Source organism: Indicator indicator, chromosome 27, assembly GCF_027791375.1.
Source record: "Indicator indicator isolate 239-I01 chromosome 27, UM_Iind_1.1, whole genome shotgun sequence".
NCBI lineage: Eukaryota > Metazoa > Chordata > Aves > Piciformes > Indicatoridae > Indicator > Indicator indicator.
In genome coordinates this window covers 5,066,668-5,092,205 of record NC_072036.1, presented here as the reverse complement: position 1 = coordinate 5,092,205, position 25,538 = coordinate 5,066,668, and the positions used below count along the sequence as shown (strand labels likewise).

The following is a 25,538-nucleotide window of genomic DNA, read 5'->3' as shown; positions in this document are numbered from 1 at the left end:
ATTGGTTTTGTTTTGACAAAGTTATGAATGTCTGGAAATTACTCACTGAGCACACACAACAGGCCTTTTGTTCAGGCTAACTGGGAACCTACAGAATGATATTACTGTATGTACACAGCTGATCTTGCTCCGTGCTGAAGCTGTGGAGTCCCAAAAGGCTTAGACTGGCCTAGGAAGGGATCAGAGTATTTGACCTAATGTGAGCTGAATCATAGAATCTTAGAATCATAGAATCTTTGAATCATTAAACTTGGAAAAGACCTTTAAGATTATCAGGTCTAACTCTCAGCAAGTTTGCTGATGGTACAGAACTGGAAGGAGTGGCTGGTACAGCAGAAGCCTGTCCTGCAATTCAGTGAGACCTGGACAGGCTGCGGAGCTGGACAGAGGGGAACTTCATGAAGTTCAACAAGGGCAGGTGTGGAGTCCTGCACCCGGGGAGGAATAACCCTCTGCACCAGTATAGGTGAGGGGGTTGGAAAGGAGCCCTGTGGAATAGGACCTGGGAGTCCTGATGGACAGCAAGTTCACCATGAGCCACCAATGTGCACTTGTGCCCAAGAAGGTCAATGATCTCCTGGGGTGCATTAAGAAAAGTGTGGTCAGCAGGTCAAGGGAGGTTCTCCTTCCCCTCTACTCTGCCCTGGTGAGGCCATAACTTGAGTATTGTGCCCAGTACTTGTAGTCAGTTTAAGAGAGACAGGAAATTACTGGAAAGGGTCCAATGAAGAGACACAAAGATGATTAGCGGACTGGAGCATCTCTCTTATGACAAGAGGCTGAGAGACCTGAGGCTGTTCAACCTGGAAAAAATGCAGCCTGAGAAGGGATCGTATCTAAAGTATGGAGACCATGAGGATGGGGCTGGGCTCTTTTCAGTGGTGCCAGGACAAAGGGCAATGGCTACAAACTAGAACACGGGACGTTTCACTTGAAGTTAAGGAAAAATTTCTTTCCTTTGAGGGTGCTGGAGCACTGGAACAGGCTGACCAGAGAGGTCGTGGAGTCTCTTTCTCTGGACACTTTCAAAATCCACCCAGATATATTCCTATGCAACCTGAGGTAGGAGAACCTGCTTTGGCAACAGGGCTTGGACCAGATAATCTCCAACCCTCACTATTCTGTGATTCTGTGAAAATCACATATATCATTCTTGTGACTTTGCTGTTTTTAAATATAAAATGCTTTTTTTTTTTTTTTTTTTTTTTACCACCCAACTCCTCAGTCAAATAGGATTCACTATACCAGAAGAGATCAGTACACAAAGCTAACACGTCTGGGATGAGGCAGAGGTAATTATATAGTGACTGCAGAGTCTACTGCTACATCTTGTCTAGTTCAAAGCTAAAGTTCAAACAACCAGCTAATATCTGCACATCGATGTCACTTCTGTAAAATGCATGAAAGACACGCTGAGGAAGTCAGGAAAGACCATTTGAGTCCAGAGGCACCTGAGCTGGATGTCTCTGCTCTCTGAGCCTCAGCAGCTCCACAGTTTTCTTTGTTCTCAGATACAGCTCTCTTAGGTTCTAAAGTGACTGGGTTCATCGTGCCTGGTGCTCTGCATGACCAGCAATTTGACAGGTCAGTGCTGCTTCTGATAGCAGAGAAACTGACAACCAGAAGGATGCCCCTATGGAGCAGAGGAAAACCAGTGTCACTGCTGTGTATCTCTTTTGCTCCCCTCTGCTCATTGTGTTAAGAGGCATTTTAGGAATCATAACTGTTCATTTGGCAGCCTGACAACTATTCTGACAAACTTGGTCAGAAGCTCAGAGACAAACTACATAGAGTTCTGAGCTTCCAGTTTCATGGAGTATTTGTGCTGCAGACAAATACCCACATGTGCTCTGAAAAGCCAGTGATGTTTCTCCAGTTCATAATTGTTGATGTCATTGCTACAACTGCCTCTGCTAATGGGCAGCTCAGCAAAAAAGTGACCTGGTCTGAATGCAATGTCAAGATTGCTGCTGATGACACAGCAAGTACAAGCTTTGGAGGCTGATTGACACTTGACATATCGTTTCCCACCAACTTCACGTATTCTGGATGCTTTTCAGAGCAGAGGAAGGCTGGACCATGCTACTAAGTGCAGACAATCCTCATCATGATGACAAGCAGAATCAGTTCCCCGAAAGCAATTATATTTTTCTAAATTTGCCCTGTTTCATCCTTCTTTTCCTGCCGTCACCCTGCAGCTCCTGGCCTCTGCCCGATCCCTCCAGTCCTCCAGGCAGCCTCTCCTGCTCTGCCCTCTCTTCTGTCCTCCTTAGGGCGCGAAAAGCTCGGGTGTGGGGTCAGGATGGAGACACCGCGTCCCTGCAGCGCTCGGGGAGCTCTCCCCGGTGCCGGCCGGAGCAGCAGCAGCCGCCGCCGGGGAGGAAGAGCCGGCTGAGGCAGCCTCCCCTGCACCGTCGGCCGCGGTCCGGCAGGCGGCAGCAGCGCGTCCCCTTGGGGCGCTGTAGCTGCGCCGGCTTCTCTCCGCGGCCGCGCTCTGCCCCGTTGTGCCAGTGCCGTGCACCCCGTTCCGCGGCCCTGCCAACCTCGTGCCCCCGGCGAAGGGCCCACCCTGAGCGGTAGCGGGACTGCAGCGGGGCCAGCTGGGCTTGGCACTGGTAGTGCGGTATGATGCGGGGGTAGTCCCGGGAGGGATGGCCGCGGAGCTGTCCCGCCGAGACAAAGGCCCCGAGCAGAGCCGCTCGCGCCGCGCCCTCGTAGACAAAGCGGCAGCCACCCGTCCCCGTCGCATCCCACCCGCACCTCCGCACCCTTCTACTCGGGAGCCCCCAGCCCAAGGGGGGTTCCCGCTGCTGGGGCTGCCCGAGCTGTACCAGGAGGAAGAGGAGGCGGAGGAAGAAGGCGGGGTTGGGGGGGCGGCTGTGCCGCGGGCAGGAGAGAAGCCGCTCTCCGAGCGTGAACTGAGCTCAGCAACGCCGCCTGCCTCGCCTCGCCTTGCCTTGCCTCTCTTCTCCGTCCCTCCCTCCTCCCCTCCTCCCGCCTCCCCCCCGCCGCAGACGGCTGCGAGCCCGGATGGTTTGCGAGCGGAGTTGAGGGGGCAAACTTTGAAGCCCAGATGCCTCTGGGGCTGCGCGGCAGAGCGCGGCTGCTCCTGCAGGCACCTGCCGCCGCCCTCCCCCCGGCGCTGCCGCCCTCCGCGAGGGCCGGCGGCCGCCCAGGCGGCGGGTGCTGCGGCTAGGGCGGGCGGGCGGCGGGCGCGCCTCCATGCGGGTCCCGGGCTGGGGCGCGCCGGCAGGCGGGAGCCGGGCGGCGGCCGGGCGGTGCTCTCCCGCCGCCTGAGTGGGCGCGGCGCGGAGCGGAGCGGGACGTCGGCGCGGGGTGCCGGGAGCCATGGGCTATTGCAGCGGCCGGTGCACGCTGGTGGCGGTGTGCGGCGCGCAGCTGGTGAGTGGCGGCGGGGGTGGCCCGCGGAGGAGGGAGGGAGAAAGGGAGGGGGCGGCGGGGCGGCTCCTGCGCTGCCCGGAGAGGGAGACCCGGGGGTGGGGGCCGGGAGAGGGGGGCAGCGCTCGGGGTTTGGAAGCGGAGCTGGTGGGACAGCGTGGGGACAGGTGTGAGGTGGCAGGGTGGGGAACGGGGGCCGCGTTACAGGTAGTTTAGCGGGGAGGGCGCGGTGGGCGCACGGCGGAGTTGGTAAAGTCGGACAGCTTGCCCCAGCCCTGTCTCAAGTTGGTGCCCGGTTTGCTTGGGCAGGCCGGTGTTTTGCTGCCTGGGGTAAAGCAGGGACGCGGCCGTGGCAGGGGTGATGCAGAGCTGGACCAGTTTGCCATACAGGTGTGTGTTGGAAGTTGTTATGCCTGAGCTCTTCTGCAGATGTGTCTCTTCTTCCTTCCCCTTCCTCCCCCCTTTCTGACTCACTGGGCAGTGTATAATATCATTGTCTCATTGTGTTGTACGAAACTAAAGCTATTACATATTTATCCTTACCTTTAGAGGAGACGTGTGGTGGCACTTGTAAGCTCAGCTACAAGCCAAACTAGGCTGAGTTTAAAAAGTAGGCACTGAGATACAATAACAAAGAAACTGAGTGAAAATAGACCTGCTTAGCAAGCCAGACACTGTGCAGTTGTATTGTGGCACCTTAAAACTGAGTGGGGTTGAAGTTAAGTAAGTAAAGAAATGTCCCTTCCTGTAATGTATACAAAGAGCATTTTATTTTTACCAAATCGGCTACTCGAGGTATAGAATTCCTATGGAGTTGGATGCAGTGATACACAGCTAAAAGACCTAGCAATGGAATATGCCCCAATTCTTGTTTTTTTAGACCAAGTGTTAATGTGCTGGCAGAACAGGTGCTGGAGGCACCTTTGTCAAGCAGTTAACCTTAGAGCTGGAAGGCAATAATTCATGGTAGTCCATCCTCTACATCTTACCGAATAGTTTTGCTGAGAAAGTGTCAGTATCAATAGCAACCAGCGTTCTTGCCAATTCCTTTCCTGCAGACAGGTACTAAGAGAACTACAAAAGAAAAAAGAAAAACAAAACAACAAACCAGTAGATTTTAGGGACCCCAAATCAGTAAAGCAGTATGTAGGATAAGGAAGATACATTAGCAGATCAGAAATTAAAAATGCCTGTGGTATTTCTATCGGTTGTAATCAACCCTTAATTCATTTGTGTTCTAGAAAACATTTTATTTGTATATGCTGTTCTCGACCTAAGTTATCTGATTCTTTGTAGCTGGATGTCTCTTATCAGATGTGATTTATTCATGCACACTGTCTAAAAAAAGAGTCTTGACTAGAAGTAGTGAATCTTGAGTGGAATGGTAGGAATGTAACCTTTTCCAGCAGTTTGGAAACATAAAATTAATCACTGAAGTTCTTCAGATCCGTTTAGGTTTCAGAGACATACTTTTCATTTTTTTTTCTGCAAAGAGAAACAAAATAGTGTAAATTGTACCTTTTAGAGACTAAAGGTTCATGTAGATATTTGTTTATTTATTTAGTTAGTTATAAATGCATCCAGCAACTGGGAGGTTATGATGACTATGGAATGTAGTGAGATGTTAAATTGTTATTGTTTGGAGAGTCTGTGAAGGAAAACATATTTGCTAACTCATGGTGACAAAAATCTGTGCAAAACCCCTAGTCAGAACATCAACAGAAACACCCTGTAGGGATGTATCAGCAGGTGGATAAACAGGTAACCTAATGTAGAATTGTAGCAGTGCTGTGAAGTGGTTTTAAACTACAGGATCAAATGTATGTATATATTTTAGACAGCAAATATTGTCTTCTGGAATGGCTTAAGAAAACTTTTAATGTGTTTTTGTAAACGGGAAGCAAAGCTGAACGTTTTAACTGAGCGAGAGGAGGATGTGCTAGCAGCAACCCGGACCTCTGCATCACTCTTGGCCAATGTAATGACATTTAGAGGGGTTCAAAGCAGGAATGGTATTTTACATGAGAAAAAGAAGTTGGGAATGGAAAGAAGAAAAAGAAAGATGCATGTTATTAAAATCACTTGCCTTATTCCTTCATGAGCCTTATACCATCAGGTGGGAACAAGTCATGAGTTTTAAGTCAAGGAGACTTAACTCTTCTAAGCAGACCTATGGGTGATTGATCAGTTGTCAGTACTTTTTAGTGAAAGGCTATTTGAAGGAGCAAATGCTGTCATGATTCATCCTATAATTAGCAGCCATGTTAATGCAGATGCAAATCAAAAACAAAAGGATGAAGAAGTTGTCTGGCCTGAGGGGATGGTCATGGGAAGTATTTCTACAATGATAACCGTACTTCAAAAGAAAAAAGTTTTAATGTGAAGATTATTTACTACTGATACCTGGGTTTCAGATTTAAAGTGGCCATGTTTGAAGTAGAAAAATATAATTTTGTCTGAGGAAAAAAAAGTTTGTAAAACTAAAAGTTTCTTCCTTTTTTGTATTTTAAATGGAAATATTTTTATTCCATCTCTGCAGAGCAAAGGTGTGGTACTCTAATTGGTCTTTGTAGGCACTGTACAATAAATAATACTGAGGAGTACTGCAGTTCATTAGAGGTGTTGTTGTGTATTGTACATATATAAATGATGAGGTGCCATAAATGGACAAAATAAAGGAGGTTGTTTCAAGAACTGGTGCAGGAGTAGACCTGCAGCAACTTTAGAGACCTTGAGCAAGCAGAACTATTTTAATAAATGCATTTTAAATGCTTATAGCCAAGGCAACATACTGTGCCATCAAATGATCAGAAAGCTCTAGGAATGTTTGTGCTCTCAAGGGCATGGTGATCATTGCTCCCCTACTTATTAACATACATATACCTTCTTCTTTGTGCTCTCATTTGTACTATGGAAAGCAACCTTTGACAGCTCATTTTCCTCTGAGTTTGTAGCCAATAAGAATTACCAGCAAGTAAGAGCTAATTTTGCTGATGTTGTATGCAAAGCTAATTATCTCAAAATATCTTTTGTTTTTAATTTATTTATTTATTTTTAAGATACTAATTTTGGTCTCCCTTTTCCTTTGTCCTTCTGAAGAGAACCCTGGGCACAAGGAGTTTTGCTTATTTTTGTTGTATGTTAACTATCCTGGTTTCATTGGAAGTATTCTCTGCTATTGCATTTTGTTACACCTTTAAACCTCTTTATTTTTGAGTGTCTCCTTTTCTCTTAATAGCTTATGTCAGTAACACTAATATCTTGTTGCTTAGGTTCTTTAATAGCAGGAACAGCAAAGGTGAAACTGCCAAGATGATTGCACTTTCTAGAAGGCTTCAAGGGAAACCACTTTGAAACTTTCTACATGTCATTATTGCTGCTTGGGAAAACCTGGAACAGTGGCAATACAGTAAAAAGTATTGTGTGTTTTCAACTTAGAAGGTGTCTGCCCAAGTGCAGCAGTGAGAAAGGACAACATTTCATAAGGAAACTTTAGGTCTCCAGAAATCATCACCTAATTCTTTCTATCCATCAGAGAAAGATTGCCATACTCCCAAGGCTAATTGTATAGCAGATAGTTCAGCCTTTGTGCTGCCTTCTTTGTTTCCATCTAAATTTACTGAACTTAGTTACATCGTTCTTTCTGTACATGTTGCCTGGATGTTTTTGGGTTTGCTTCTTTTTATTTATTTATTTATTTATTTTATTTTAAGGAAGTAAATTGTAATGCAGTTGAGATATTCCAGCTAAGTGTTAAAAACTACATAGTATCTGTACAAAAGCTGCATATATGCCAAGGCTCAGTTAGTGATTTTGGGCTATTCAGCCTGATGGGCATAAACTCCCCAGTTTCTGAAAATCACTTCTGAAAATGTCTCTCACAGGTATCAATGTGTGAGGTTTGCAGTCTCCTTTTCCTCACTAACACCTCATGCTTTCATGCATAAGCACACAAACACACAACTTGGTTGTACCTCTTTGTGATCTCTACCTGTTCATAGTTCTGGCTGAAGCCAGTGGCCAAGAGTGTCATTTTAGCCAAGCAGAATGACAAAAAACATCCAGATTTGATTGCTTTTGATTAGGTAAGACCAACCTTTATCTTTGCTTACAGCTAATGAAAAGAATGACTGAAATGCAAGCGGCTTGATGGAAATGTCTTCATTCTGTGCTTTTCCATAAATGAATAATGCGAAGTAAGAGAAAATTCAAATACTTAATTTCAAAACCTGCATCAGCCAAGGTAATTTCTGTGTTCACCTGTGATACCAATATCCACAAACACGTTTATTTACCTTGTGGCACGTGAAGACACGTGTTTGATCAGTGATAGCTACCGCTCAAAGTCAAGAGATTAATTGCATGAAGACTGGGAAGTAGTATCTACTGTGTGCCTTCTGTGACTTCTGATCTCGAGTGAGAAGCCCATCATCCATATTGCCCACATAATCTGAGAGAAGTGAAGAGTATCCTGCTCTTTTCCAGTTCTCACGTGGCTTATAGAGCTCAACAATACATGTAACCATGTTACATGTAGAGAACAGAGCTTGGCTCTTCAAGGAAAAGGCTGCCTCAGTCATCAGTCCTGTAAAGTTTTGATTTGCCTGTTTTAAACACGAGCAGCAAACATTCTTATGCTCACTCAGACACTTCAAGAGTGGTGCTCATGGCAAGTTCTAGACTGTATTGCAAATCTACCTACAAGGTTTAGTAATTTAATACTGTGAGTATCCTTGCTTGGGGAAAAACTCATGTTTTAACAGTTTGAAGGTTGAATTGTCTCTGGCCCTTCAGGGAATGAGGTTTGCCAGATTAGAGCTGAGGTCCCTCTGGGAGAAAAGCAAAGGCATTCACACCAGATGCTCCCTAGGGGTTGGGTACTGTGCAGTTTTATGTAATAAAGAACATTTTTTGTTTTGTTTTGTTTTAATATGGGCTCTTACACAGTGATTATATTATCAGGGTACTTTCCAACAGCACACCAGCCCACATAACTAGTGTCCATAGCTTGCTTATTCTTTTTTTTTGCTGTAGGAAAGCAGTAGTGAAATTTTTGTTTACTTCTAGTTGCTGGATTTTGGGGACAGTTGCATTTTTCTTTCTGTCTGTGTGTTTTAATTGTGTTTCATTGTCACTGTTGCCAGTGGTTTTCAATAGCAGCTTTAGGAGAGAGGAGTCTGCAATGGAATATTCTGATGACATCTACATGTTCTTCCATTTTTCTGCTAGCTAAATGGGAATGAAAGATCTGGGCTTTCCATGTGGAATGGAAAGTGATGTTGCTGCTCTAAGCCTGTGGATCTGTAGATTTAGCAATCTAAAAAGACAGTAGCAGTTTAATACTTAAATACTGTCCTTAAAATTGTGACTATGTCAAAAACTGTTGTCCCTGCCTACTTTAAAGCTTCTTACTTTGCTTGAATTTTGGTAGGAAAGTGAAAGTCTTAGTTTTATTATATCCAAAGCCATTGTGATCCTACTTGCAACGAAAAAGAAGTCCTGTGAGCAGCAGATTTGCAGCAGGTGTGTGTTTGAAACAGTAGGTTTTGAGATGTTGTAGGGAATATCTAAAACTAGGAGTTGATTGCGAATTCAGAGAGCTGACATGTTTTGTTGCTATGAGAGAAATATGGAGCAACTTTTTTAGTTTCAAGTGAGACCTTGGTAGAAAAATAAACACTCTCTTTCTATTCTGTCTTTGAGATAAAATCCCAAGGATTCATAACCAAACTGGTTGGTGTTTTTTTTTTTTTCCCCTGATAACTTGATGTCAGAAATACTGGTGCATACAAGAAAAAAATGGATATCAGAGGCAACAGTCCATTATGTCATTTTAATTTTCATAGCTTGATGTTCACTGTGAATGGGGCAATATTATTTTTCATAGAAGTGTGAAGGAGTAATGATTGTGAATAACCAATCATGCACTTCAAGAAAAGCAGAGCACGTTGTTTTAAGTTACAGGGGTAAAGGATTTTGCACTGGCTGAACTGCATGTTCAATTCACTGCTTTCTGAAGCTGAACTTCTTTAGAGTTCAGTGGGCAGACTCAGCATTCAGATGCTGTGATGATGGGTAGGAGGGAAAGGTTTAAATAGATTAAGAGGAGTTGAATAAACTACCTGAATGTAGGGACCTAGAATATCTAGCAAAGTTACTTTTCTTGTATAGCCATGAGGCAAATCTTTGCCAGTAGGAATTAATTTCACATTGACAGAGATCTGAGCTAGCAGCTTGAATGATGAGCAGCAGGGTAGGGTAGTTTTTTGTTTCTTTTGTTTTGTTTTTTTTTTTCCTCTTTCCATATTCAGTTTCTTTAGTAAAAGCACTAAAGTAAGCATTTTAAAAAGACACTAAAAACTCTGCATTCACTGGGGGGAAATCTCTCATTATTCTGTGATTCTGTAGTCAACAGAAAGGAGTAGGCTCCATTGCAGAGTGGTTGAAAGCAGGAACATGTTTTGATTTGGTAGCGACTTTACTGTCCCAGGCCGTGGGAATGTATGGAAGTGCAGCAGATGAAGTTTGTTAGCAAGTACTTGGTGACTTGCTCTGGGAAGGAATCTATTTGAGGTCTTCTTGATGTCCTGGTGCATGTGATGACAAGGGGCTCGACATCTAGTTTCAATTAGCATAAAGCTCTGAGAACCTTCCCTGGACTTAGGGACTAGTGATACTCAGCCAGTGTTTGCTCTGGAGACTGATGTCAGTGCCTGGTTATCCCCATACAGGACAAACTGCCTTTTTGGTCCCACGGTTCCACTGAGGTCTAGAGATTATTCCAAGTGTACAATGCTGAAAGTTATGGTTCTGAATTTAAGTGACATTTAACAGAGAAAACCAATAATGAGTGCTTTCATATTTGGGTAGGGTTAAGGCTATTGGTGGTTTGACCACACTGGAATAGACTGAATCTCTAGGCCCCACTGTGGCTGGAAGAGGGACTGCTCCAGGGGGCAGGTCAGAGTGCCTAAGGTTGTTTTTTGCCCTAAACTGGCTTTTAGAGATGTCTTAAGTAAAGCAGTTCTCGTAAATAAACTTTTTGGGAGAGGAAAGGAGAGAAGAAATCACAGACCCATTGCATGCTGTTTTGCCATCTACAGTACTTGTTACTTACTTTTTCTTCTTCTTGCATTTTCAGTAGTCATTTTCTGAGGCACTTTTGGATTTTAAGGATGATTCTGATCTACAGACTAATAAACGCTATTTTGGAAAGGTATTTGTCTCTTTCTTGACTGCAGAAGGAAACTAAGGATCCTGATTTCACCAAAGCAATGTCAGTTTCTGTGCACATGTCCCTTAAGATCTCTTTCTAGCCCCCCCCCAAAAAAAAAAGAAAAGAAAAAAAAAGCTGAAATCAAATGGATAAAACTAATTTATGCTCACTTCGACTTTCAGGTGATTTTCTGTAGCTTCCAACAGGAGTGAACAAGACAGGGACCACTGTAAATAGTGTGATCATAAAGAGTATGTTGAAAACAGTAACTTTAAAGCATCAAATAGTTTATTGTCATCCAGATTAATCTTTATATGTTTTCATATTATGGTGAGTGAAATAGAGCTGCTGTTGAGTGCTCTCTGACTTGTAAAGTAGAATGGACACAATAGTTGAAATGACATTTTATTGCCCCTGTGGCAAATAAACATTTCACAGTTTGTTATTTTATCCCCTTTCCCCAGATGTATATGTACCAGCTGGATGGCAACTGACAATTGATGCAGCATTTTCTCATTCCATAACCCCCTGACAGAAATGACATTTAGAAGAAAAACTACTGATTTCTGTCTTCACTGAAAAGTAAACATGCATAGCTAATAGTTCTACTCACCACAGATTATACTTATGCATTTTTAATAAAAACTTGATTTTAATTCATACATATCTTATGAGAAATGTTTATCAGTTTAGAGCTCTGCTGATTCCCACTTAAATGTTTACATATATCCAGATACCTTGAAAAACATCTTTCATTTGAGGCTCAGGTTTACCTTTTGCACACAGACTTGCTTCTTTGCTGCCTGTGTAAGGATGTAATGCATAGAAGAAACACAGATTGTTGTACTGATTGCTAAAATCAGTAAAAGTGCCATTTATATGACATAAATGAATCTCAGATTTTCCTCTGCTGCTTCAAGTAATAGCTTTCTAACATCAGAGTTTGGGCTTTATTTTCTGATCTTTTTTTTTTTTTTTTCTCAGCTAAGGTGTTAGGTTGTAACTCAAGTGACAAGTCAGCAGTTACAAGTAACTGGCAAGTTACCAGTTGTATGAATGGGAATAGGAAGCATTTATTGTATCCTGTATTCATACCACAACAAATTGAGGTCTGGTTCCTCACCCTTCTTTTCCTATGAAGTAGTTCTCATTAGCAGAGTTTTGTGCAGAAGGCAGCACATGGGGTTAATCCTGTTATTTCTGAGAGGCATGTGGGCATGGTGGTGCCTGTCATGTTTATATGTCATGCCACCTTTCAGAAGGCAAAAATGCAGCACCATTTGTAGGTGGTGGGAGAGGTGTATGCTATCTCATTTAAGCATAGGCTCAGGACCACCTTCTGGAGGTGGCTGCCTCTTTCCATTGACTATATGGGGATCTTTGCGTGGCTGTCCAGCTGGGAACAAAAGCCCAGCCTCTCTTCTGCATGCACCTTTATTTACTTAATTCAATAATTAAACCACCTGAACTTTGGTAGTATTTTTGTACTAAAGGAGAGAGGACAGACAGGAGAATTCAGGCAAAATATACAAGAGTGATGCATTGCGTTTCTTCTGGATGAATGGAAGTTGTGTCAGAGGCCCACAGCAAGGGTCAGAGGACTGTCCCTGTTAACCTTGGATAATATTTTCTGAGTGATCCCATAGTAGTGAATGAGATTGATCTACAAGGACAAGACAGTATTAAGAGATAGGGAGTCTCAAATCTAAGGTACCGACTCATATTTGTGTAAGAAAGCTTAATTGTCTTAGGAAGTGATGTAATTCCTTTCCAGGTGACTCACACCATGGGTCAATTTGCTAATTAAGAATTCCTTTAAACTTCTTTATAGACAGACTACTAATTGGCCCTCAACAAGTATATTCTTCTTGTTTGAAGATAAAAAGCTTTTGTGAGGAAAGGAAGATAGATGCTACGATGTCTCTTTAGAACAATGAGTGGATCTCTGAAAAGCCATTCTTCAATAATTAAACAAAATGTGAAGTTTGCAAATTTTTGCTATGGCCAACAATGGCCCAGCATTTTTCATTATCCTCTGGTCCCAGTCTCTGTGGCAGGCTGTTCTATTACAGAGCACAGAAACAAAAGGAGAAAAAAGCCTGTTGTGTGTCATTGCTGCCTTCACAAAGCCACAAATGCATTAAACTCAAGATACTGTTCATTGTGCACTTGAGCCACCAGTGACAAAGGTGCTGTGAGTACCACTGAATATCAGGCAGTCATATGCCATTACATCACTGTTCAAATTGGCAGAGCAAATGGCAGTAAAACAAAGGAAAACATTAGCAGCTGAAGGAATGCAAAAGAATAAGAGGCTTGTCTGGGGAAAAAAAAGAATGGAAAATATGGTTGTTTTTGAAAGTTGTGGGGGTTTTTTTTTTTTCTTTCTTTCTTTTATTTATTTTTATTTTTTCATTTATTTTTAAGTTCTTGGCCATACCCATCTCATGCTCTTGATGCCAGTTAGCTTTTATTTTTCTTGACACTAGTAGCAGTCACAGGCAGTGACAGCAGCTGGTAACAAGCCAGATGATGGCACTGGTAGTGTTAACATAAGACATGGGCTCCAGTGGATCCCGAAAATAGAGCTCATTTCCTTGGATTTTATCAGACTGGCTTTCCTAAGTGTGGAGCTGGCAGTAAATTTGGTACTAGCAGAGGGAAAACCACAACAAGCTGGATGCAGCATTCAGCAATATACCTAGCAGTGTCTGCTTCTGGTGCTGGCAGCTTCTCAGAATATTTAGAGGAGCTGCTGTCTGGTACAATCTATTTTTTCCTCTGTCACCCAGGGAGAGGGTCGTAATGGCAGGTACAGAAGAAAGTTGTTGGCCTCAACTGCTGGAAGAGGTGGTGCCTGTTCTGTGTCGTGCTAAACTGTGCTTTTTCAGATGCATAATAAAAGTTATTTATGGAGACCGATAAAGTGGTATCTGTTGTGTAATATCACAGATAGGCATAAGGACAATAACAAAAGGCAGCTGGTTTAGTAAGCTCTATTTGCTGCAGAAATGTGCTGCTCTTTGCAAACTGGAATAAAAAAAGAAGGTGGGGGGTTAGAATGTGGTGGTTTTTTTCTGGTTCCTGGCATTTGCTATCATTCCTGCTTTGCAGTGTGACAATTATGTGGGTCCCATGTCAGTATTATATTTGTCATGACTAGTGTCTTATTAGAGGACAGCTGCTTCTCTCTGCCCAGCACATATATACACATAACTACCACTGACAATAACAGAAGTGATGAGTGTAGCCCTCCCCTGCACTGTACCAACGGGGGATGCTGGAGATCTCATGGCTGCAGTTAATTAATGCAGGTGTAAAACCAGGAATGAAGCAGTGTTGAATCTGGGGCTATTCCCATGCTGGTTCAGAGTGCAGTGCCTGTAAGGAGGCTTTGAACTTTCAGCAATTATTACTTGGCCCTTGTAACAGGTGAGTAAGAGAGGCACTGTCTGAATGTGTAACATCTGAGTCTCTTTGATCATGCTGAGGACCTTCACTGGAAGGCCAGAGAGACGCTCAGGTCCCTGTCAACCTAGAGCAGCCTCAAGGAAGGTTGGCGTGCAGAGGATATTGCCAAGTTGTAAGTGTTTTATGGTAACTCCTCAGAATCTCCGAGGAGCATTTAAAAAAGGAGGTGACTGGCAGATTTCTCCAAAGTTCCCCAGATGCTGTAATGATGCTTCAGCTGCTGTCACTTCTGCTGAGAACTGAACTAATTTGGAACAAAGGAGAATACAGGAGTGGCACAGTGCCATCATGACACTGTTAAGAGCTAATATAAACTCAGCTGGACAAAAACATTTCCAGTGAACAGCAAGGTTCATTGGCCATGCCAAACCCAAGAATATATTCTCAAGAGCCACCTCTTGGCATTTTAGCTATTGGAATGAGTTGGGTGTGTGTAGATCCTTAAGCACCTGCATGGTGGGCAGCTCAGACTGGCTTAGGGACTCTCTGTGTTCATGTAAGTTTCCCTTCTTGTTATTGTTTTTTGTTTGCTTTTCAACATTTAAGTCAAACAGAAGTTCTGCAGTATTTGGGATGACTAATTGGATTTCCAGGTGACCACAAGCCCTGACTTTTTTGGAAGGTGAAAACTATTATTAAAACTGCAGCATCTCTTCCAGGTAGTTTCCTTACTAATTTAAGACAAGTCAGTTCTACAAAGCTGTGGTGATGAATGGATTGAACAGTTAATACTTGACATTTCATTTTATGATTATACCATTTAAAAATAGCTGGCTTTTGGCACACTGCTAGTATGTTTTTAATAAGATCCCTGTCACCTTTCAGTTTGAGGTCTCTGGAGGATGACCACACTGAACATCTTAGCTGCTCTGATGTTTGGTGCCAAGTATGAACACATTCAAAAAAGGTGGCTCAGGAAGGTGAGGACATTCATTTGCCCCCACAGATGGAGTCAGTGGTAAACTAAAAAAGATTTTTAAAAAATTAATCAGAAGTTTTAAAATATTTTAAAATAAAAGAGATGTTAAATCTCTGTAAAAAGTGAAAACTGGTGATACCACCAAGTGCCAGAAGAGCACTTTAAAACAGCCCTCTGAGGTGGTTTGGAAGGTATGTCTGTCATAACTGGAATATATGGGAGATGCAAACCTTGTATTTTAACCTCTCCAGATTTCAGGAGAGCTTCATTTTAAACTCTGTACCTCAGGCCCACCTGCACATTTGGAACAAGATTTTGTCTGCTGTCACAGATGTCTCCCTGTGTTGGTTGGGGAAGGCTGATCAGTGCATACTCAATGTCCTCCATGTAAGGTGTGAATAGTGGCATCTGGGGAGCTGAGCCACTCTGGCACCATTCATACCCCAGCCCAGCAATGGCCACTGAGTTGGACACGTTCTGGCAGAATTATTATTGGTCAAGCAGGCTGCCCAGGGAAATGGTAGAGTCAGCATCCCTGGAGGTGTTAAAAAAAAAAACATGTAGACATGACACTTTGGGACATGGTTTAGTGGCCATGGTGTGTTGACGGTTGGACTTGATGATCTTAGAGGTCTTTTCTAGCCTTAGCAATTCTATGCTTCTATGAGTAAAGGATTTCAATGTGAATTGCATCAATTTCTCACTCACATAATCGGCAGGAAGGTGGAGGGAGAAAGTTTGTTCTCATGCAGAGACCCGAACCTGGCACTCTGGTCTTCTTCAGTGGAGCATTGCATGTTAAAGCTTTTATCCCATTTATTTTGAAGATGTGAATTTTGTCAAGGGGAGTGTACTGAGGCATGATTGCTGAGGGGAAGGGCTGGGTAATCTTCCAGGAGCATTTCCATGTAAAATGTCAGCTTGCATTTGTGAGGAGCTTGTCTTGATGAATGATGTGGTCCCTGCCAATTCTGTTTTCCTAATTGTGCAGATCTCTCCTAGAGCAGCACAGCTTTGTGCTGCCTCTTATGTAAGGTTCAACCTAGACCCAAATGATCAGTGTGTGATGGGGGGTAAGTATGGAGCTCTACTGAAAATATGCTCTACATCCCAGCCATCCCAGAGCTTGTATAAGGTCAGTGTGCTAATGCAGCCACCAGAATCCCTTTAGAACATCAAATTCAATAGAGATAAAATGTACTTAGTGAATATTTTCCTAAAGGTCAAAAAGTAAGGATGATTTATTTACTTCAATTGAAATTGAGCAGGTCTTAGGTTAAGGTGAGAGACAAAGAAAATAAATCTCTAGAATTAGGTTATACTTGACAGAGTGTTGATCAATAATTGTCCCAGCAGGAGCTGATGGTGAGCTGAAAAGTAGTTTTACAAATGTACATAAATATTTCTGATTTTCACTTCATTGCATTGCTTCACCTGGATTTTTTGTTCCGTACTTTGACTCCACATTAATGTTTCAGGAATGTTAGACCATCATGATTTTTGATTAAAAATGGAGTAGAAAATTCAATCTTTCATTTAGTGTTCCTACAATGTAAGAAAATACTTACTTGGATATTATTAGCCCATGAATTTCATGAAGAAGCATATTTTATACCACAGTCCTTTTACTGGAGAGGTACTACCATAAGGAAGTTGACCTAGGAAAGGGAAAACACTTTCCATAGGCATTTAGGGCAGGTGTGTGTCTATGAAGTTCTTCTAACCAGAGTACTTGTATTTGAAAATATCATACAGTTATTTTCTTTCATAACTCCTTTCTTCTTGTGTTTACTTTAGTCTCTCTGTGATTGCAGAAGTAATACAGTGCTATTTCTGGTGTGTGTTATTTGAGATCTGTGTCACTGTCTGTACCTCTTTCTCTATTTGCTGCCATTCTTTCCCATCCATACAAGTACCTGAGAGGAATTCCCACCAGATAGCTCAGCACCTAATCTGCCTGTCGAGATGATAGGGGCAGGTAGGTGTCTCTAGGTGGGAGGATCTTTGTTAGCATTTAAGCACACTTCACTTAAGGGAAAAATCTAAATCATGCTCTGGTGAAAAACAGTATTTCTACCAATCTGAGATAGAGCACTGGGTCCTAATTTAAGGTGTCTAGATTACAGCGAATATGCTTTTTCTGACCCCATATGTATCTGGTGTATACTTTGTGCTAAGTGTAGAGCAGATTAAAATATGGACAAAACTTTTTCCTTTTTTTTTAATCCTTTCTTCTTTTTTTAAAATTTTTCCTTCCCTTCTTCTTTCCTCTTTCTCCTTTTCCCTTCCTCTTCCCTTTTCTTTTCCCTTTCTCTTCCCTTTTCCTTTCTCTTTCCCTTTCTCTTTCCCTGTATTTGCTTTCAAAGCCTTCACTTTTGTAATCAGCTGTAGCACGGGCAAGCTCTCCTTGTTAGGTAGCCCATGATTTACCTGCACCAGCTGGGTGGCATGCTGACAGAGGAGCTGGAGAAGGCAAGATGCCTTTGCAGGGGAAACGATGACATTTCCATATGACATGCATAACACATCCAGAAAACAAACAATTAAACAAAAAAAGAGGCTATTTCTTCATGATTGCTCATGTAATAGAATGGATATAACTGTAAATAAGAAAGTGTACAATAGTTTTAATAAAATCAGTCTTTCTAACAACTGTTTACCCTCATGATGCTGACTGAATCCCTGCTTTTCCAGAGCTAATGGAGCCTGTGAGAACAGGTTTTTTCCATACTCTCTTTTAATCACTGTTGCTACAATTTCACTACTTGGATCCTACTTGCATTACTTCCTTGGAATGTCTTGGTAGTAAGAAAAGGTAGATAGAGCTACTGCTTAGTGATGTTTGTTGTTTCAGCTTGCCTTCTGCTGCTGCTAGGAGGAATGTTGCTTGTAGAGCTATAAAATAACCAATATAAGCAACAAGAATTGCCTGATATATAGCTACTAATAAACACGAAACATTTCTGAATGGGATCACTTTTTCTTGTTCTTCTTATATGTCATTGAGGCTTCCTGACCCCCCTTGGTTGCAGTTAGTCAGTGACCTGTTTGGGTCACTCTTTGGTGACAAGGCAATCTCTAGCCAACCAAATCTACCTCCATTTCACTGGATTATCATCTTTATTCCCATAGATAACTGTGGTTAAAAATTGGGAGGGAATATCAGTTTTGCTGCAGGAAAATGGGAGAAAAAGAGGCAGAGAGGCTCTCTCAAAATACTGCACAGCTTGAGGAAATTCATCTTTAGTGAAAGATAGTCCATTGACAGTAAGTGGATGGAATGACAGTAGGGCTTAGTGTGTTCAAGAATGGCAGCTAGGAAGGAAAGAACTGATCTCTGACGTAGTAACAGAACTACCACGAGACGTGGAGCTGAACAAATGGGGAGGAGAGATGAAGGGGAAAAAAAGGAAAGAAAATACATCACAAACGAGACTGATCTTGAATTTTAGGGGCTTAATTTCAGAGGGATGTCTTTTCCCTAGACCAACCTCTCTTCATACTGCTCTGAAATGCAAAAGGTTGAAATAAGCAGGTTTTTTTTTTTTTTTTTCCGGGGATATGTGATTCAGGTGGGATAAAGAGGTTGAAGGAAGCGTGCCAGTTTGAAACATTTATTTGATCTATGTACATATATACAAGAAATATATCTGTGTTTATCTAAGAGGAAAAATGACTATGTCTCAGTGATGTGTAAAGATGTCATATTTGACATCAAATTCTTAGTTAAAGCAGTGATGTGTCAGATGCTGCAGTAGTACTGCGGTGCATACATGATGGCACTCAATATATCATAGAACTGGGGACTTGCAAACAAAAGCTCACATATCTCTACAGCTGGAGCTGGAAAACTGGGCTTCTTGGGCAAAAGATTAGTAGATGTAGCTTAGGCTCAGGCAGAGTCTTACATGATACATGGAATGAAGGGTACCTATAAGCAATGGATTACATATCCATTTTCAGCTCAGTGTTGCAACAAAGGAGACAGCAGCTTAAGCAAATATGCCTGAATGAAGTCATAGCTCTGAATGTGTGTGCTGTGAGTTTTTAAAATAGAATCCTGTTGAATCGAATAAAGTCATCTTCTCCTACGCTGCATGGGTGGTACTCAAGACTTGAGGAGAATGGATGATAAATCTGATACTAATGGAAGCATATTAGAAAGAGATAAGAATTTATCTTGCTGCATGTGTCACAGGTGAATTTGTCTTTAGGAGACCTACAGGCAGAGGAAATGATAAATGTTTTATATTTATGTCATTGAGTTAAATGGGTAAGGTCATTTATTCTGCCACTTTCTAGTATTATTATCAATAGTAGGCTGCTAATTTGGGAGAAAAAGGAAGAAAAGTAAAAGTAACTTGGCTAATGAATGGAGATAACAAGACCCAGGGCCCTGCTGGGAACACAGAAATGCACAACTCCTCTTCAAAGCTGGTATAAACTCCAAAATGGAATACAGAGGGATACTGATGGATCTTGCTGACCAGGGATCTCATTGGTTCTGGCCACTCTTTAGAGGTATTAAGGCAGCACCCTGGGGAATGGAGAGGTCTGTGGAGACAACAGGGATGGACAAACTGTCACATGCACACAGAGATATCATTGTCATGCCAGTAACCTGTAGTGATAACCATCACAACTAATGTTTGCTTTGGTGGAGGAATACCCTGAATTTATGTTCATTCCAGTCACCTAGTGCTGGCTAAGAGAGAAAGCAGCTGAGCAGTTTCAGTGGTGTGGTTGGAGATACCCCATACTTTTAGCTTATGTGCTCTAGCAGCAAGCACACAGACTTGAACTTCATTGTGTTAAAAAACCTTACAAATATGCTTAGAATAGAAAAGTGATAAAATAGTCTGCATTTTAGATTAAATAGATTTAGAAAGCCACCTAAAATTCAAGCTTTGGCTCAGATTTTGATGATAAAGAAACGGACATAAATTGAGGGCTCTGCGTAATGTCAGTCAGATGAACTTTTATTCATACGTTGTATAAACGTTGATTTTTTTTAAAGCAAAAGTAAACCCACACTAATAAGACACATGATAAGGGAAAGCATGCAGTACAATTTGGCAGCTGGAGTATTTTAAAGACTACCCACGGCGAGAGATCTTTTGGCTAAGACTAGGTGGTACTTTTCAGGTTTCTCCTTCTTCTGAAACCTGTTCTTTTCTGCTTTTTCCCTCACTTACCTCACAAAGCCATCAAATCATTTTCCTTTTCCTTTTTTCTTTTCATTTTTTTTGGCAAGCAGTACATGCTTTGTAGTTGCTGAATGTATAAAAATTTGTGTTACTTTGATTTTGTAGGGGGGGGTTAATTCTTGCAAATGTGGGATTTTAACTTTGCTTTTTACTAACTTGATTTCAGTACTGCTTTAAAAACTTCTGGTTGTTTCCTGGAGTTTATCAATTGCCACACACACACACACACACACAAATACCTGTTCAAAATGTAAGTGTTTACTTAATTCCCCTGAAGATTTACTGATATAATTTTGATATGTTTAGGCTAAATTATTTTTCCCTTAGTTTTCTCTTCTGTACTTACTTGTCCATCTTACTGTAGCTGCTAGTCAGGGTTGAGGACTACACACTTTTGCTGCTTTAGCTACTTGGTAAGATGAGAAATAGTCAATACAGTAAAAACTGTATAAATGAATTCCAAGGACTTGCCTTAGGTGCCAACATAGGCTAATTGCCTGGTTTCTCTGCAGTGAGCAGGCCAGGCAGAAGTACTCCTGGCATCATGCTGAGGGTAGGAAAGGTGTCCAATCCTCCTTCCTGTCTGGGTTTAGGTTCCTGTCACACCCTGTGTGGGGTTAGGATCCTCACTTACAAGCTGTGCTGGAGTCAGACACTGAGATTGCTCTTCTGGTACTGAGGGGAGGCTGGGTTTTTTCTGTCATGATGTGTCTGGAGAAGGAGAAGTGTCAGGTGTAGTGCTGCCCATTCTTCACATACTAAGTGACTTGTTGGTTTGCACACACCAGAAAAAAAGGATGCATTTGTTGACCCCTTGAGCAGACTGAGGCTGAAGCTTTGTTTCTCGGTCATTTGAGAGAGAGTACCCTTGTCAGCAGGCTGGGAGCAATGAGAGCAACTATCCATCTCTTACTCAGCCTGAGCCAAGAACAGGACAGAGGAAATAAAAAAGAGGCCTGAGCTCCATGTATGTGAAATAGAAGAGTTCCCTAAGAAATGCACCTGGATTCAGCTCTTTGGACCACTCTGTTCATTATCTGATAGTTCTAAGCTGCATAAATAGTACTAAGGGCAGATCTATACTGGGAACTTGTTTAGTGTGGTATTGAGTTGGGTAGAAATAATCTCAGTCACTTGCCCAGCATCATGAGATCAGTCAGTGGGGGTGGGGACAGGATCTCAAGCCTTAACCCTTGATACTTTCCCTTTTAGGAGTGATCTGATTCAATTTCTTCTTTAGTGAAGTGGTTCAAAGATTAGTTACACTAGTCATTGCTGACACCAAAAAACTAGATGCAAGCACCAGGACAAATGCCTCTTTATGTAATAAAAGATTTAATTTTAAATATTAACTGAACTCCTGAGAAGTTTCCTTATAAAAACTATTCTTATTGCAGTGTCAAGTCAGTTTCTCAGGAAAAGTAGGATTAATTAATTAAGGAGCAAAATAAGCTTCCTTCCTTCCTTCTTTCCTTTGCACTCCTAGGATATGATTGTTTTAATCATAGAACAACAGAATTAATTTGTTTGGAAAAGACCCTTAAGATCATCAGTTGCAACCATTATCTAACTCTGTTGAGTCTGGTGTTAAACCATGTGCCTTAGCACCACATTGATGTGTTTTTTAAACACCTCCAGAGATAATGATTCAACCACCTCCCTATTAGTTATCTAAACCAGTGAAATTTCCGAAGCTGACTTTCTTCTGCTAAGTTATTGGTCACGGTCTGGTTCTATTCAGTGAGACTTTAAAGCCATTTTCAACAATAACAAAAAATGTCTAGACTTGGGGTTCTCTGTTCCTAGAAGAAATCCTGAGTAAGCTTAGATTTGGAGAAATCCTGATAACACAACATTGCTCTTTTCTGTTCATTCTCCTAGCTCTGTATTCTTAGCAAACACAACCGGCCACACACTGAGTTTGAGAGTCCCCTTCACGTGTGGGATGCCACATGAGAGGTGCTGAGGGCAGCACACAGAGCGCTGGCACTTTTCAGCAGGTTGTGTGGGGTTTTGCCTTTGAGTATCCCTCCATGGCTCTTTTACTTCTCTGAATAGCTGTGTGCATCAATTTCCAGAACAGCTGAAGATGTTCTGATGTTTGAGTTGAGATTTTTTTTTTTTTTTTGAGTCAGCTTTCCTGGGTGCTCTTTTCAATGTACCTGAACCATGTTTTGCACAGAATGGAATTGTTGCTGACCATGCTGTATGTTGCTGGTGTCCCACTGGCAGCACTGAGCTGTTCTTTTCCTAAGCCATGCTTCTCTTTGGCTGTGTTGTCTTTAGAATCAAGAGAAAAAAAGAGAATGTTGTGATTTATTTGTTGCTTATCCATCTGATTACTGTTGCTTTGAACTTTCTGCCATCTACTAGGCAAGGAAAAAAAAACATCACCACCATCAAAAGAACCCCAAACCAACAACCTTAAGGTTAAAATGCATTTCTTTATGACCTACAGTCTTCATGAGAACAGTTCTGGTGCTGTCAGGTGGATGGATGCTTTCTGAGCTTACCAAAGGTCAGTGATGTTTCTTCATGTTTCCAGTGTCTCTCAGTTCAAAGCAAGTGTGGTTTCAACAGACCCATTCTGAGTTTGTGAACACAAAACTCAAGGTTTTGAAAGCTGCTTCTGTTTTCAGTCACTTAAATCTGTTAAAATTCAAATATAAAATGGACATCCAAATGCCTTTCTGGCAGATTTGAAAGTCTTGCAACTGCCAGAGTAACATTCTATGAAACCTGTATGTCAGCCAAGTGAGGCAAAGAAATTGTTAGTAGCCACCGTTATGGTTTTATTTGTATTGGCAAAAACATCAGTGTAGTAGTTTTGCTATCTTCCCTCAGTTCTTCATCCAGACAGGCAGTAATAAGAAGAATAATTTCTTCACTGGAAATGTGATGCTTGCTGTAATTCCTGGAATCTTCTCTGTTGTGTTTTCTTTGTCTTATTTTTATTTTTCTTGCTGTATGCAAAAATAAAAATTAATTAATCAGCTTGGACTGTTCCTGATATTTAGCAATGCACAGCTCACTCAGGGATCTCTTCCAGTTTTAATTACTTTTGTGCATAATAACTTCTGACTTTTACCTCCCTATTACTCACCTATATTTGCAACTGTAAATACTGGTTAGAAAACCCCCACAAAATAAATATAGTAGAAATCAAGTTTCCTGACTCCTTTTTCATTTCTCTTTTTTGATCCATGCCATCTCCCAGTAAAGTTTTAAAGCAGATGTATATAACTGACTTCCTTTTCTATAGGAAGTGATTAAATGTGATATTAAATGTAATTTTTAGAAACAGATGGGCAATTATATGCATGATGTCAGCTGCTATTGCAGTATCTTTAAAATACATCCTTGCATGAGTGTTTACTCAAGTACAAGTTATTCTGTCTTTAAGGAAAACTGATAAGTAATACTGTGTGCTGGGGTGACCCTGGCTGGATGCCAAGTGCCCACCAAAGCTGCTCTATCACTGCCCCTCCTCAAAGAGAATATAATAAAAGATCAGGGGGAGATCACTCCCCAGTTACCATCAAGGGCAAACTGGACTTAACTGGTGGAAATTTCATTTATTATCAGCCAATCAGAGTCGGATAATGAGAAAATAAAACTAAATCTTAAAACATCTTCCCTGCTACCCGTCCCTTCTTCCCAGGCTCAACTTGAGTCCTGATTATTTTCTACCCCCTCCCCCATAGCAGTGTAAGGGGGTGGGGAATGGAGGCTGTGGTCAGTTCGTCACTTGCTGTGATAAATGCTCCTTCCTTCTCAGGGGGAGGACTCCTTACACTCTTCCCTTGCTGCAGCATGGGGTCCCTCCCACGGGAGACAGTCCTCCATCAACTTCTCCCATGTGAATCCTTCACACAGGCTACAGTTCTTTACAAACTGGTTCAGTGAGAGTCTCCCTTCCCGTCCTGGAAGGCTGCTCTAAGGTTTCCCCAGAGCCTTCTCTTCTCCAGGCTCGACAACCCCAGCTCTCTCAGTCTGTCTTTGGAGGAGAGGTTCTCCAGCCCTCTGGTCATCTTCATGGCCCTCCTCTGGACTTTATCCATAAAGTCCATGTCCTTCTTGTGTTGAGAGCCCCAGAGCTGGACGCAGTACTCCAGGTGAGGTCCTACCAGAGCAGAGTGGCAGAATCACCTCAGACTCTCCTCCTTAGTTCTGAAAGCTCTTCCAAAGCCAAAGGATCTGGTTATTTTGCCGTTTATGTTGCTTCATCTCTTTGAAGCCTAGAATATGAAGTATTTATGGTGAATGATGAGGTATGAAAGATCAGCTTTTAGAGATTTGCAAATTTTCTTAGGGATCATAGTTTGGTACGGGTGATAATGCCTGCTGAGATGGAAGGTCAGGTGCTGCTTGTATTGAAAGCAGAGCTGAGAAGGTGACTTGACTGTGAAGTGTTGAGCCTTAAAGTAAAGGTCAGGTGAACAAGTTGTGCCTGTTCAGTTTAGAAATCTGTTGAAGGGTCGCAGCTTGTTAGCAGCAAGCTGTGTGAGAGCGTGAAATGGCTTTGTTTTACTGTCATCTATGAAATGTTTTTACTGACTGGTAGAGTTTAACCTCTTGGGGCCAGTCCAGGAGAGTATAGAGTATAGATTTCTGCTGTTCACCAATGCTCTGGCTCTTGTTATATATCTACACACTTAGGGTGTGTTGAGTCTTCAGCCTCGCCTGCAATGCTCATCTAACTCGTGGCAATATCTGGAGGATGATAGTCTCTGCATTTCACACAGAGAAGCTGAGCTTGCAGCATTGCCATTGATTAAGCAGTAATTAATAATTGTACCAAAGTTTGGGGTCAGCTTTATATTCAGCTGAACAGATTTCACAATGCAAAACATTCATCTGAGAAGTCTTTTCATTAATATAATTTTATTTTCCAGGCATTGTTGCAATGATCAAAGTGAATCAACTCAGATTCTCCAATTCAAACAGATATTTGGGAATGCTCATTAGTAAGCTATGTGTGAATTTTGTCTAGTGTATTAACTTTAAAATATTATTTGATACATCATGTTTAAAAGAAAGAAAGAGAAAGACCTGGGGATGGTTGGTTGACAGCCAGCTACATGTTAGCCAGTGTGTGCCCAGGTGGTCAAGAAAGCCAACAGCATCCTGGCCTGGATCAGCAATAGTGTGGCCAGCAGAACCAGCCAAGTGATTGTCCCCCGGTATTCAGCACTGGTGAGGCCACACCTTGGATTTGGTTTCGGACCTCTCACTCCAAGAAGGATGCTGAGGTGCTGGAGTGAGTACAGAGAAGGGCAGCAAAGCTGGTGAAGGGTCTGGAGAACACATCTAGTGAAGAGCAGCT

At 42.1% G+C, this 25,538-nt stretch overlaps 1 protein-coding gene across 1 annotated transcript in view; it reads left to right on the top strand.

Annotated features, from left to right (window-relative positions):
- Window positions 1-3,348: 3,348 nt before the first annotated feature.
- Window positions 3,349-25,538, top strand: part of NKAIN2 (sodium/potassium transporting ATPase interacting 2) — a 514,075-nt gene continuing 491,885 nt past the window's right edge. Inside the window, exon 1 of the mRNA XM_054393087.1 lies at window positions 3,349-3,402. Within this exon, the coding sequence (XP_054249062.1) occupies window positions 3,349-3,402 (54 nt within the window). The remainder of the gene's footprint in view (window positions 3,403-25,538) is intronic.